Source organism: Triplophysa rosa, linkage group LG7, assembly GCF_024868665.1.
Source record: "Triplophysa rosa linkage group LG7, Trosa_1v2, whole genome shotgun sequence".
Taxonomy (NCBI): domain Eukaryota; kingdom Metazoa; phylum Chordata; class Actinopteri; order Cypriniformes; family Nemacheilidae; genus Triplophysa; species Triplophysa rosa.
Window position 1 is genome coordinate 27,329,220 of NC_079896.1, and position 13,333 is coordinate 27,342,552.

General features: G+C 42.6%; 2 protein-coding genes across 2 annotated transcripts in view; one reads left to right on the forward strand and one right to left on the reverse strand.

Moving 5' to 3' along the window:
* Window positions 1-31: 31 nt before the first annotated feature.
* On the forward strand, window positions 32-8,715 carry LOC130557387 (uncharacterized). Its single transcript, XM_057339098.1, has 6 exons — window positions 32-273; window positions 2,376-2,902; window positions 6,529-6,802; window positions 6,886-6,954; window positions 7,350-7,594; window positions 7,698-8,715. Exons 1-6 carry the CDS (start codon window positions 153-155, stop codon window positions 8,514-8,516), a joined length of 2,055 nt encoding a protein of 684 aa, XP_057195081.1. The 5' UTR covers window positions 32-152; the 3' UTR covers window positions 8,517-8,715.
* Window positions 8,716-8,822: 107 nt separating this feature from the next.
* Window positions 8,823-13,333, reverse strand: part of lyl1 (LYL1 basic helix-loop-helix family member) — a 9,506-nt gene continuing 4,995 nt past the window's right edge. Inside the window, exons 2-4 of the mRNA XM_057339105.1 lie at window positions 12,421-12,886; window positions 11,924-12,018; window positions 8,823-11,802 (exon numbers count right to left, since the gene is read on the reverse strand). Coding sequence (XP_057195088.1) covers window positions 11,372-11,802; window positions 11,924-12,018; window positions 12,421-12,806 — 912 coding nt within the window. The 5' untranslated portion in view covers window positions 12,807-12,886 and the 3' untranslated portion in view covers window positions 8,823-11,371. The remainder of the gene's footprint in view (window positions 11,803-11,923; window positions 12,019-12,420; window positions 12,887-13,333) is intronic.

A 13,333-nucleotide genomic window follows, 5' to 3' on the forward strand; every position in this document is an offset into this window, starting at 1 on the left:
GTGAATATTTCACATTCGTCAGATCATATGCGCTCGGGTGAAACTGACACGCCTCAGCGGTGTGCGGCTGCAGGTTGGGTTGGTCTGGGTGCGGTTACGTGGCTGTGATTCACATTTTTTGGAGCGCGTCTTCTCCACCCAGAGCTGCATTCATGAGCACGCTGAACAAGAGTGACAGCGGGGGAGAGAGAGAGAGACGCTGGGGGGTGAGACAATCTGATCAGACAGAGACAGACGAGCGGACAGACAGCACCATGGATTTCTCTTCTCAGGGTAAGATCTTATAAAGTGATGATGACGTCTTGTGTTTTTATGTTGTGTAGAGAGAGTGCTGCTCCAGGTGTCTCACACATTCAGGAAGGATTTCAGAGGTTTCATTTATTCTGCTGAAGTGGGGATTTCTATTACTCGTGTGTGTGTGTGTGTGTGTGTGTGTGTGTGTGTGTGTGCGTGTGCGGCTGAATGTTGTTGAACTTGACCGACCGGTGTGTGTGTTTGAGAACAGTGTCACACAGAACAATCACTGATTCTCCACACAGTTTATGTACAACATTTTTATTTTAGACAAAAAGAAAAAAGGTTCAGCTCTTGTTTCCCTATTACCATTAAATATTTGTTCAATTCCATTTTATTTCTGTAGCGCTTTACAAGTTGCAGAGCAACTTTTCTATAAACACTAGAACAGAGGCATGTGAAAATATATTATAAAATAATCATTACAATGTATGAAATTATGATAGGAAGTATTTTGTTTGTGTGTTAGATCATGTCAAACATTTCTTACCAGTGAATGATTTAACAGTTTCTACATCAATGGGTTGTGCATCTCATCTAGAAATAGGAAAACATAAAAATCATATTATTTTACAATTTGGCTGATGCTGGTTGGGACAGTAAGTATAAAAAAATGAAATCTGGTTGTGATTTCACCTTGTAAATGTTTTTGGTGAATTTCTCGTGTGGTTGTCTGCTGTTTAAAGGAGAATGACATGTCATCTCAGATGTATATTCATTTATTTCTTCAGATCATCACAATAACTATCACAATTCTATATGAGACTTAACACATTGAGACTCCAGAAAGCACAAAAATTCAGTTTTCTAAAAAAAAGTAATCCAAACAACTTTGTTGTCGTCATCAATGTCTTCTGAAGAGAAAGCATACGTTTGTTAGTGGAAACTCAAAAAAGTTTTGTAAAAAGTTTTTTTAGTGATCAACACACAGATCAGCATGTCACCTCAAATATGTTGTCACATCCATAATTCTGAATCTCATTGGTTTTCAAGTGCAAATCACGCATATGACAATGAGACAAACAAGAACCAATGAGATTTGACCAAAGATTCTTTAATGATGGATGTTCTCTTAAAGCTTCTACGTGTTAAGTCCCATGTAAGAAGATAACATGACTTTAATATTAAGTGATTCATTTTGTGGTCAACTAAAGAAATGTGGAATAATAAGAGAATTTATATATTTATCTATATTTTTCTGCTGAATGTTGTGTGTGTTTCAGTGTCTGATCTCTAATGAACGTTGTGTGTGTTTCAGTGTCTGATCTCTAATGAACGTTGTGTGTGTTTCAGTGTCTGATCTCTAATGAACGTTGTGTGTGTTTCAGTGTCTGATCTCTAATGAACGTTGTGTGTGTTTCAGTGTCTGATCTCTAATGAACGTTGTGTGTGTTTCAGTGTCTGATCTCTAATGAACGTTGTGTGTGTTTCAGTGTCTGATCTCTAATGAACGATGTGTGTGTGTTTCAGTGTCTGATCTCTAATGAACGATGTGTGTGTTTCAGTGTCTGATCTCTAATGAACATTGTGTGTGTTTCAGTGTCTGATCTGTGATGAATGTTGTGTGTGTTTCAGTGTCTGATCTCTGATAAATGTTTTGTGTGTGTTTCAGTGTCTGATCTCTGATAAATGTTGTGTGTGTGTTTCAGTGTCTGATCTCTGATAAATGTTGTGTGTGTGTTTCAGTGTCTGATCTCTGATAAATGTTGTGTGTGTTTCAGTGTCTGATCTCTAATGAACGTTGTGTGTGTTTCAGTGTCTGATCTCTAATGAACGATGTGTGTGTGTTTCAGTGTCTGATCTCTAATGAACGATGTGTGTGTTTCAGTGTCTGATCTCTAATGAACATTGTGTGTGTTTCAGTGTCTGATCTCTAATGAATGTTGTGTGTGTGTTTCAGTGTCTGATCTCTAATGAACGTTGTGTGTGTGTTTCAGTGTCTGATCTCTTATGAACGTATTGTGTTTGAGTGTCTAATCTCTTATGAACGTTGTGTGTGTGTTTCAGTGTCTGATCTCTAATGAACGTTGTGTGTGTGTTTCAGTGTCTGATCTCTAATGAACGTTGTGTGTGTGTTTCAGTGTCTGATCTCTGTTTGGTGTTGGTGGGCAGTATTGGCTGTGGAAAGACTCTCACCACAGACACACTGTTAGGTCAAAGTTCACATCAGAGACCTTCGATCTCTTCACGCGAGTGTCAGGTATGGCGAGCTTTGTCCGAGGGCCGAAGTTTGAGCGTGGTGGAGACCCCTCGCTGGTACTGGAGAGGCGGGCAGGTGGAGGCCGACATTCAGGCGGAGACGCGGCGGGCCATCGATCTGAGCGCTCCAGGGCCTCTCGTCTTCCTCATTCTGATTCCTGTGGGTGAGTTTACAGAGATGGAGCAGAAGATCCCGGATCAGCTGGAGCAGATGTTCGGCCGGTCGGTGCTCCATCACACGCTGGTGCTGCTCACCTGTGGAGATTACCTGATGAGCCGCAGTCTGCACGAGTACCTGAGACAGGAGGAGGGGCTTCAGGAGGTGCTGAGGAGATGTCACGGTCGCTGTCATGTGATCAACAACCGCAGACCTCATGACAGACAGCAGGTCATCACGCTTCTGGAAGAGGTGAGGCTGAGGGGGAGGGGCTACAGACTATTTATTCAGACTTATTCAGCATCAGTTTTCATTCAAGGGCCAGTTGCATAAACATAGCCGCTAAATTAAGATTGTGTTTCACTGACTAGCAATTAGTTGGGGCTAATTAGCCTTACTTTTAAGATTTCAATTTGACCAATTTGACTTTGAGTCTTGAAGAAAATAATTAGACGACTAACTTGTAAGACTAGTCCACGGAGTTTATGCAACCGGCCCAGACTGATCTTCTGTTATCGTGTAAATGCCTTAATGATGAAAGATGTATTTTCTGTTTAGGGTCATTCTAGTTTACTTTGGTTTTTACTTTCCTTTTCCCAATGGTCTAAATATGACTTTTGACTTTCTCTGATCATTTGGTTTATTCTGATTTGGTTCTGTTCGGTTGTGCCGGTGTGAAGTTTCAGAGGCAGCTGGCAGAAGGGACTGGCTTTAGGCAGTCAGCTCTTGGGTTTTAAGTGCTTCATATTGAAGTGTGTTAGGAGGACTTGAGTTAAGGTGTGTCCAGAATTTGAGAGAGCGTTTCTGGATTTAGATTTTTTAGATTCAGATTCAACTTTATTGTCATTGCACATGTACAAGTACAAGGCAACGAAATGTGACCTCTGCATTTAACGCACACCACAGCAAGTGGTGACCACACGTACACCTGGAGCAGTGGGCAGCTATCACTGCAGCGCCCGGGGAGCAAGTAGGGGTCAGGTGCCTTGCTCAAGGGCACCTCAGTTGTTACCCGCCGGCCCTTGGAATCGAACCGGCAACCTTCTGGTCACGAGTCCGACTCTCTAACCATCAGGCCACAACTGCCCCCTAGAAAGCCTAGGATGTGTATTATCAGGGGGTATCTGCCTAATTCAGGCCTGCATGCATTATTTGGTGTTCTTCTCTGAACTCTTAAAATGTTTTTACAGAATTCAGCATGCAGGGATTCTATGGGGTGTTTATCCCGTTTGGAGTAATCTGTCAGACACTGTGGAGCCCAAACGATGGCGTAAAACGCACGTCTAGCTTTCTCTTTCAGTGCATTCACTGCCAGACCAAAACCACCTGACGCACTGATGTTTAGGCCGAGATAATGGTAGTGTAAAGTGTAGTGTTTCCCAGATTGAATATGTATCTGTTATCCTGTAATCTGTCTTTTTTCTGGAAAATCGTAATTTCAGTTTTTTTCAGATTGACTGTCAGGGCCCAGTTTTGACAGTATTTCTCCAGCAGGTGTAGGTGTTGCTGTAGACCTCTCTCTCTCTCTCCCTAAAATATACAATGTACAGTATATGCCAAATAGATTTTATAATAATTACTGCAGAAATGCATAAAATATGTCATCATTCTGTTTGATTGTGTTTTTAAGCATTTTGAAAGCGGTGTGTTACAGACGTGCTCAAATTTGTTGGTACCCTTACAGCTCATTGAAATAATGCTTCGTTCCTCCTGAAGAGTGATGAAATTAAAAGCTATTGTATCATGTATACTTGCATGTCTTTGGTATGTCATAGAATAAAGCAAAGAGGCTGTGGAAAGAGGTGAATTATTGCTTATTCTAGAAAGATATTCTAAAATCGCCTGGACACATTTGTTGCTACCCCTTAGAAAAGATAATACATCATTGGGTTATAGTGATATTTCAAACTAATGAGTTTCTTTAATTAGTATCACACATGTATCCAATCTTTTAATCAGTCATTCAGCCTATTTAAATGGAGAAAAGTAGTCACTGTGCTGTTTGGTATCATTGTGTGCACCACACTGAACATGGACCAGAGAAAGCAAAGGATGGAGTTGTCTGAGGAGCTCAGAAAGACAATAATAGACAAGCATGGTAAAGGTAAAGACTACAAGACCATCTCCAAGCAGCTCGATGGTCCTGTGACAACAGTTGCAAATATTATTAAGAAGTTTAAGGTCCATGGAATTGTAGCCAACCTCCCTGGGCACCCCAGATAGAACAGAAGGATAGTGCGAATGGTAGAAAAAGAACCAAGGATAACTGCCAAAGAGATACAAGCTGAACTCCAAGGTGAAGGTACATCAGTTTCTGATCGCACCATCCGTCGCTTTTTGAGCAAGAAGAAGACTCAGGAGGACTCCACTTTTGAAAGAAAAACGTAAAAAAGCCAGACTGGAATTTGCTAAAATTCATATTGACAAGCCGCAATCCTTCTGGGAGAATGTCCTTTGGGCAGATGAGTCAAAACTGGAGCTTTTTGGCAAGTCACATCAGCTCTATGTTCACAGAGGACAAATGAATTCTGAATACCTACAGTGACACATGGAGGAGGCATGCACAGGGATCTGCATCTGGCACAGGGTGCCTTGAATCTGTGCAGGGCTCAATGAAATCTCAAGACTATCAAGGCATTCTGGAGCCAAACGTACTGCCCAGTGTCAGGTCATGGGTCCTCCAACAGGATAATGACCCAAAACACACAGCTAAAATCAGCCAAGAATGGATAAGAACAAAACATGTGACTATTCTGAAGTGGCCTTCTATGAGTCCTGATCTGAATCCTATGGAACATCTATGGAAGGAGCTGAAACTTGCAGTCTGGAGAAGGCACCCATCAAACCTGAGACCGCTGGAGCAGTTTGCTCAGGACGAGTGGGTCAAACTACCTGTTAACAGTGCAGACGTCTCATTGAGAGCTACAGAAAACGTTTGCTTGCAGCGATCGCCTCTGAAGGTTGTGCAACAAAATATTAGGTTAGGCGTCCCATGACTTTTGTTCATGGCATTTTCATTTGTTTTATTATTTACAATATTATGTTGAATAAAAAATCAAAAGCAAATTCTGATTTCTATTAAATATGGAATAAACAATGGTGGATGCTAATTGTTTATTATTTGTAGTTACATGTTGTGCAGTTTAAATAATTCACTATGTTAAGCTTTTTGTTTTACATAAAGCTGCCTTTGTGATATATGGTGTTTTGAAATTCAGTGTTGCACACCTATGTATTTGTGGTTTTATGATTTTGCATGTGCTGTGACGGGTCAAATGTTAGTGGGTTGTCAAACAAAACAAGCATGCTCAGTTTCAAGTTATTTCAGAGAAAATTGCGCATTCTTCGTTTTTTGTGGAGGGGTACCAACAAATTTGAGCACGTCTGTATATGGTGTTTTACAGGTTGTGGAGTATGAATGACAAAATTGTTTATGAATTTTGAAAAATGTGGTCACTAAATGCTTGTTGTCTGAAAGCAATGAAAATGATTGACAGTTTGGACTGCACAGACGTCTGTTTTGCTGAATGTGCGAAGAGTTTTGTAAATGTGGCTTCAGTATTGAACGATACTTGTTAGCAGTTGAAAAAAATCTGTAAAAGTGCTATGAAAGAGATCTGAAGAGTTCACATCAAGTCACTGAATGAAGGAGCTGCGGTTTTGGTTCTAATGGAAATGAACACAAGATCTGTATTTTACCCTCAGAACTTCAGCTCACGTTCTCTAAATGTTCTTGCAGTAATGTTAAAAAGCATTTGATCTCAAAAAACCTTTCTGTGATTCTTACATTGTTAATGGAACGTTTAGAAAGGTTGTCATAACCTGATGGGAATGTAAGCATGTGAATTCAGATCTGATGTGTGTGATGTGTTGCTCAGGTGGAGCAGATGATTCAGATGAACGGAGGATTCGTGCTGAACAGAGACCAGGAGATGCTGCAGAAATCCCAGCCGAAGCTCAATGCTACAGCGACAAGATCATGGAGCGGACTCACAGATCAGACAAAGAGCGACAGCACAGAGGAAACAGGAAGTGATGCGATGATTGAGTCGCGTTTGGTCAACGGGCTTCACTCGCAGCCATACGAGAGCGAGCAAACACAGATGACACACTCGCCGCTGGAGAGAAGCTCCAGTTTCAAACTCAACAGAGGTCTGACGTTCAGTATCAACACATCAAAGTTCAAATGAATGCCATCGAACAGAGATTCTGATGCAGTGTGTTTGTGTCTGCAGATGGCGCTATTCTCAGTAACATGCTGGAGGTGTCAGAGTCTCACAACAACCAAAACTTCATCAACACCAGTGAGTTGATTCATTTCACACGCTGCTCATTCATGTGTTTGGGGTGTTGCTTTGGGTCTGCGATGCATTTGGATTTAACATCATTTGTGATCTTCAGGTTTGTTCTTGAATGAAGAGATTTTTGTCATCGTGTCACAATCGTAAATAAATACATCCTTTTAATAACACAACACAATCATTTAGAGCAAATTATTTTCTCAGAGCCATCCTTAAAAACGCTCCTCACCGTCTGAGCATCTTTCTTTCTTTCTTTCTTTCTTTCTTTCTTTCTTTCTTTCTTTCTTTCTTTCTTTCTTTCTTTCTTTCTTTCTTTCTTTCTTTCTTTCTTTCTTTCTATGTCGCAAGTTGAAACTTCATCATGATGTGATTGTGTAACACTGATGTTTGTCCTTCAGTTCATCACAGTATTAGAAAGGTTGTGGACAGCAGTGAAACGTTCTCAGCGGTGTCCTCCTCCGATGTTCAGAATGATTCTTCCCTCGCTGAGCTTAGGATGATTCTGTTGGGTCGTCGTGGTTCTGGGAAGAGTGAGGCTGGAAACATCATTCTGGGCTGTGACGTGTTTGAACGACACACCGATGACGGCACAGCGGCGCCTCAGCAGTGTGTGAAAGGCCAAACGATTGTACAGAACCAGCTGGTCAGTGTCACATGATTTATTTTTCTGAACGGAGCTCCACCACACACATCAGACCAATGCAGATCATCATCTCTCTCTCTCTCTCTCTCTCTCTCTCTGTCAGGTGTCTGTGGTTGACACACCAGACTGGTTCGATTCAGAGAGATCTCCTGAAGAGGTCAAACGGCAGATCTCCAGATGTCTGTTTCTGTCTGCTCCGGGTCCCCACATCTTCCTGATGTGCGTCCCCGTCAACCGACCCGCCCACTCTGAGCTGCCGGCCCTGCGCGCGCTGGAGGGCGTGTTCGGACCCGACGCCGTCCGCCGTCACACGCTCGTCCTCTTCACGCACTCTGACCTGCTGCCGGAGGCGGCGGGCATGGAGGGGGTCGAGGCGTACATCGCCTCCCGCCGGCCGGAGATGCTGGAGCTGGTGCAGAAATGCGGCGACCGCTATCACGTGCTGCAGCGCAAAGACAGAGGCGGCGTGCCCGAGCTGCTGGACAAAGTACAGCAGACGGTGAGAGAGAGCGGAGGAGGTTACTACAGCAGCTCGCTCGACCGGGAGGCCGGGAGCGGCAGACAGGAGGAGATCTCCACCGTCCGGAGGGACAGACAGCTGAACCTGTCTCACCCTCTGCATGATCTGAAGGAGACAGAAGAAGAGGAGGAGCTCGCAGCCGGGAAGAACATCCATCTGGACTCCGTGGTGCTCCTCTCCTCCTCCACCTCTGCACAAACTCCGTCGCTGTTCCGCTCCGTCTGTGAGAAGGCGGGTTCAGGTGCGAAGCGCGTGCCGAAGGTTCTGGCTGTAGGAGCTCTGCTGGGAGCGGCGCTGGGCGTGTTTCTCTCTGGAGCTGTAGGAGGCGCTGTGGGAGCGGCGCTGGGCGCTGTAGTCTGTGAGGTTGGACGCCGGCGGTACAGTAAACAGAAAACTCAGTAACAAAAGATGAGTGTGAAAGCAAAAGTCTGAACTGTAAAATGTTGCTCATGTAAGAATCATGTACGGTATTAAATGTGTACGAACTCTAATTATAATAATAAAAATAATCTTATTTGTTTTAAAAAAAAAAAACGCACACGACACAGACACAAAAATCACACACAAGTGTTTCTTACAAAAATAAAATTTTGATTTTAAATTGTGTTTGTGTCAATAATTCACACTGATATGTGTCTGTAATATCTGAATAGTGTCTGAATTCTCAATGTTTGATGGATTCCAATTACAAACTTTAAACACAAGAATGATTTTTAAAAAAATTATCTATTTCAGTTTTTGTTTTATAATATTACTATTTATTCATTTCGCAGACCCTTTTATTCCGCGTGACTTACAGTGCATTCGATCTATACTATATGTATATTTTTTATCAGTATGATTGTTTACAGGATCTTTGAGCTGCTAACACATTGTTCGAAAATTACAGTTTTGGTTTACAATATTAACAACTTTTGCTCACCAAATAAAAATGTTAACCAACATGTTTGAGGGGTTTTTGATAAGAAAATGGACAGTAACTTTAATGGTCTTTTTATTAAGCTTGACTTCTCGTGTGACCATTACATGGTTTTTTGCAAATATTTTGATTATAGTTCACATTTCTGAGACACATTTAATTTGATTTACAAAAGTGACAGTTTTTATAGTGTAATAAGTGTGTATTGTGTGTGAGCAGAGGAAGTGTCTCTCTGTGTCAATTGGGATGTCGTAACCGTGGTAACCACTGCAGGAATGATGAAACCGGTGCTCGAGCACAGTGCCAGGGTGTAGGGTGTGGTACCCATAATGCCCTGCTGTGTGTGGGGGGCTGTGGTTATCTTATTGCTCCACACCAGCCTCCCCCCCACTGTGGCCTCTGTATCAGAGAAAAGCCTCTCACACATCCAGAGCTGCCGCAGGCCTGTGATTCAACACACAATTACAGTTACACAAGTTTTCCTTCCCACCGTGCGGTCTGCAGGAGTGTGTGTGTGTGTGCGGGGGGGGCAGTTTTCATTCTGTACCGGTGGGTTCAGGAAGCTGGTTGGCCAGCGATGACACAGCATCAACTGTATGTGTTTCCTGACAGAATGAGCGTAACACCCCCCAGGTGAACTCTCTTGACCTCTGACCCCCCCAAACACACACACGTTACCACAGCTGCAGCAGCCTCTGGTGTGACTTACGCAGTTTTTCCATCTCGCTTCCATTCTCACGGTTCTGTCCGGCCATAGGACGAACCTTCTAACGCTCGACACGACTCTTAAGGATGAAAAATCCTGGGAAAAACGAATTGCACAACGGGCAGACACAACACTTCCACTCAAATGAGAAAGACTCAATCCATCAAATGAAGAGCAGTAAACAGTCACACACTGTTTAATAAAACACGTCTGCTAGATCAAAAATAAATGTGTGGTGATCAATAATTCTCTCAGCTTTACTTCTGATGACTATTTTATCATTTACAGTCAAAGTGATAATACAGACAATAACCCAGAAATCACTTTTTTCCTGAATAAAACTCAGCATTCATCTGCTGCTTATGTTGTGGACACAGAAACACTGAACATTTTACCGAATCAAAATCTACATAAACTGATGTTTCCAGCAAAACAACATTCATATCGTGCCGTGTTGGGTGTAACTAGTTACTAAGTAATTAGTTACTGTAATTTAATTACTTTTCCCTTGGAAAAAGTAAAGCAAGGGATTGCTTAAGTTAATTTAATTACAGTTACTTCTGATGTCATTAAACTCAATACTTTGTGTAATATATGTGTGTGCAATAGTGGAATTGACATCAAAATTCAAAGTCTAACTTTAAAATCTGTGCTTTAATGTATAATTCTCACATTTGTAATGCTTTGGTCAGTTAATACTACTACTTTATGTCATTTTATATTATTTATTTGAATGAATTAAAAGAGCCATTTCATGTCTATCCTTGAATCACTGAACTGCTAAATCTAAAAGTCTGCTAAATGACTAAATGTAAATGTTACTAATCAAGGTTGATATAGTATATAGAAAGTATTAAGTAATTAAATACTTTTTCAGAGTAACTTGCCCAACACTGATATCATGTTAACACAAACACACACGTTTATATCAGCTCAACACACATAAAACAGGCGTCACTTCTCTTCAGGGTTTAATCTCTGTTCACACACACATTTATTTTCTCTACAACCCAATTCACAACTGAATTCACGTAAGTCCACAGAAACAAACAAAACAAGCGGTTTAAAAACAAAGTAAATCCTTTTTTAGTTTCTTCTCGTGTTATTGATATGTTAAAGGGGATACTTCACCCAAAAAGAAAGATTCTGTCATCGTTTACTCACCCTCGAGTTGTTCCAAATCTGTATAAATGTCTTTGTTCTGATGAACACACAGAAAGATATTTGAACCAATGCTTGTAACCGACAAGTTCTTGGACACCATTGACTACCATAGTAGGAAAAATGTCTTTATAATATTTTTTTGTTCTGTTGAACACAAAAGAAGATATTTTAAAGAGTGTAGGAAATTCAAATCTCTTTGTCTGTATTCAAGCAATGATGACAACCAACCTAGAGAGTGAGTAATTCATGACAGACGTTTGATTTCTGGGTGAACTATTCCTTTAAACGATCTCCAGTGTTGTACTTGATTCCTCATGTGAGACTTCTTCTGTGTGTGAGAGGAACACAAATGCAGAACTGACTGATGTCAACACATCAAATAAAGATCTGTGCTTTAACAACAGGAAGTCCGACACTACGTGATGCCGTCAGAGAACAAAGTTTCAGTTTACGCTCTGTTATTGTTCGTCATCGCTGATAGTCGCTCGCTGTCACCACCAGAATCTGTTCCTGAACCTTCTCCAGAATCCCAGGTTTCCCCCTGACGCTCTCCTCGCCGTCTGTGTCGCCATAGCAACTGGAGCCCGGCGACGGCGTCGGCTGCATCACGGAGTCCGTGGAGTCTCTGCGTCTCGCCGCATCAGCATCATCTTCTCCCTCCACCGACGCGTCTGGCGTTCTTTTAATTGGCCGATCGCTCGCCTGATCGTTCAGCAGCCTGACGAGGAAGTTGATGTACTTCATGGCCAGTCGCAGGATCTCGTTCTTACTGAGTTTTTTGTCGGGCGGATGAGTCGGGATGAGTTTGCGCAGTTCAGAAAAAGCCCCGTTTACATTTTGCTGCCGCCAACGTTCACGACTGTTCGTGAAAACACGGCGAGCCAACTTCTGAGGAGGACCTGAAGGAGACCAACATGAAACTCAAGTCACTTGTAACACGGAGTTATCATATGACGATTCATACAAAACAGATCAAACTGCTCTTCATCTTCCCACTACACGTTAATAAAATGAATTCACCTTCATTGAGCTCCAACTCAAAGTGTGCAGACGGCCGTCTCTTCATGTGAGCGCTGCTAAAGATCCTGAAACCTCCAGACGGAGTGAGAAATGAGCTGAGGAGGAGAAAAGAAAGACAAGAAACAAATGCAGACACATAAATCCATAGAAACACTTGAGATGATGGACAGACGTGATGACGAGACGACCGCTCTCATTACACATCAGACTGTCTGACAAGAGAAAACAAACATCACAAAATATAAATGTGCCAAAAAACAGATCAGATTTGTGAACTGGATCAATCGATTGATTCAATAATCTGATTCAAATGAATCGTTTGTGGATGGATCAGAAATGACATGTGTCCTTCAGAGCACACCAGTCTCATGCACTTATCATCACTTTTTGGGTCATTTTGGAGTGACGTCATCAGTAGTTTACATCATTTCAGAAGAGTCATATTTAGAGTGAATCATGACAGAATCTTGCGACTGTGTTTCGTTCGGGTCTCTCACCTGTTGATAAAGGGGTGAGTCTGGAGAAACGGGGGGGGGCGGAGGGCGGTGCCGGACAGCGAGGACAGATGTGCCAGACGGTGCGGGAGTGAGGGTGCGGGGTGCAGGGCCGTCAGTGGAGGGACCAGCATGGGGGGTTTGCTGTGACCCAGATTAATAACGGGGATGTCGGGAGGGAGGCAAGGATGGCAAGTCGTTGGCAAGGCTGTTGATGGCAAGGAGGAGGAGATGTGGGCGGAGTCTGTGGATGATGCAGGTGGGCTATGCTGGAGGGGTGTTTCTGCCTCCGGTTTCACAGCATCATCACCAGCCGGAGAGCTCGTGTGAGGGGGACTGAGACACGGGGAGTGGGGGGGTGAGGAGGGGGGCTCAGACTTCTCCATCATGACCTGAGGCTGAGATGATCTCAGCGTCTTCTCATTGTGTTTCTGGATCTACGGCTCATGCGTCTCTGATTGACTCGCTTCTGTAACAACACAAATCACGTGATGATGATTTCGGAACAGTTCTGTATTAATCTGTCTGTGTTTCTGTAGCTCATCTCACTGACCAGTGGTTCTCAAACTGTGTTACTTGAAAAGACCCCTAGTGGTATGTGACACCACAGAAAATTAATAATTCATTTTGTGTTTTAAATAGAATTTCAAATGTTTGATACATGATTGATAAACACGGAATACATCTCATACAGCCTATGTGGAATTTTAATATAGTTTATGAATTATTGTTAATTTATCATTGGTGGATGTAACGGGCAGCCTCTCTCTCTCTCTCTCTCTCTCTCTCTCTGTCTCTGTCTCTCTCTCTCTCTCTCTGTCTCTCTCTGTCTCTCTCTCTCTCTCTCTCTCTCTCTCTCTCTCTCTCTCTCTCTCTCTCTCTCTCTCTCTCTCTCTCTCTCTCTCTCTCTGTCTCT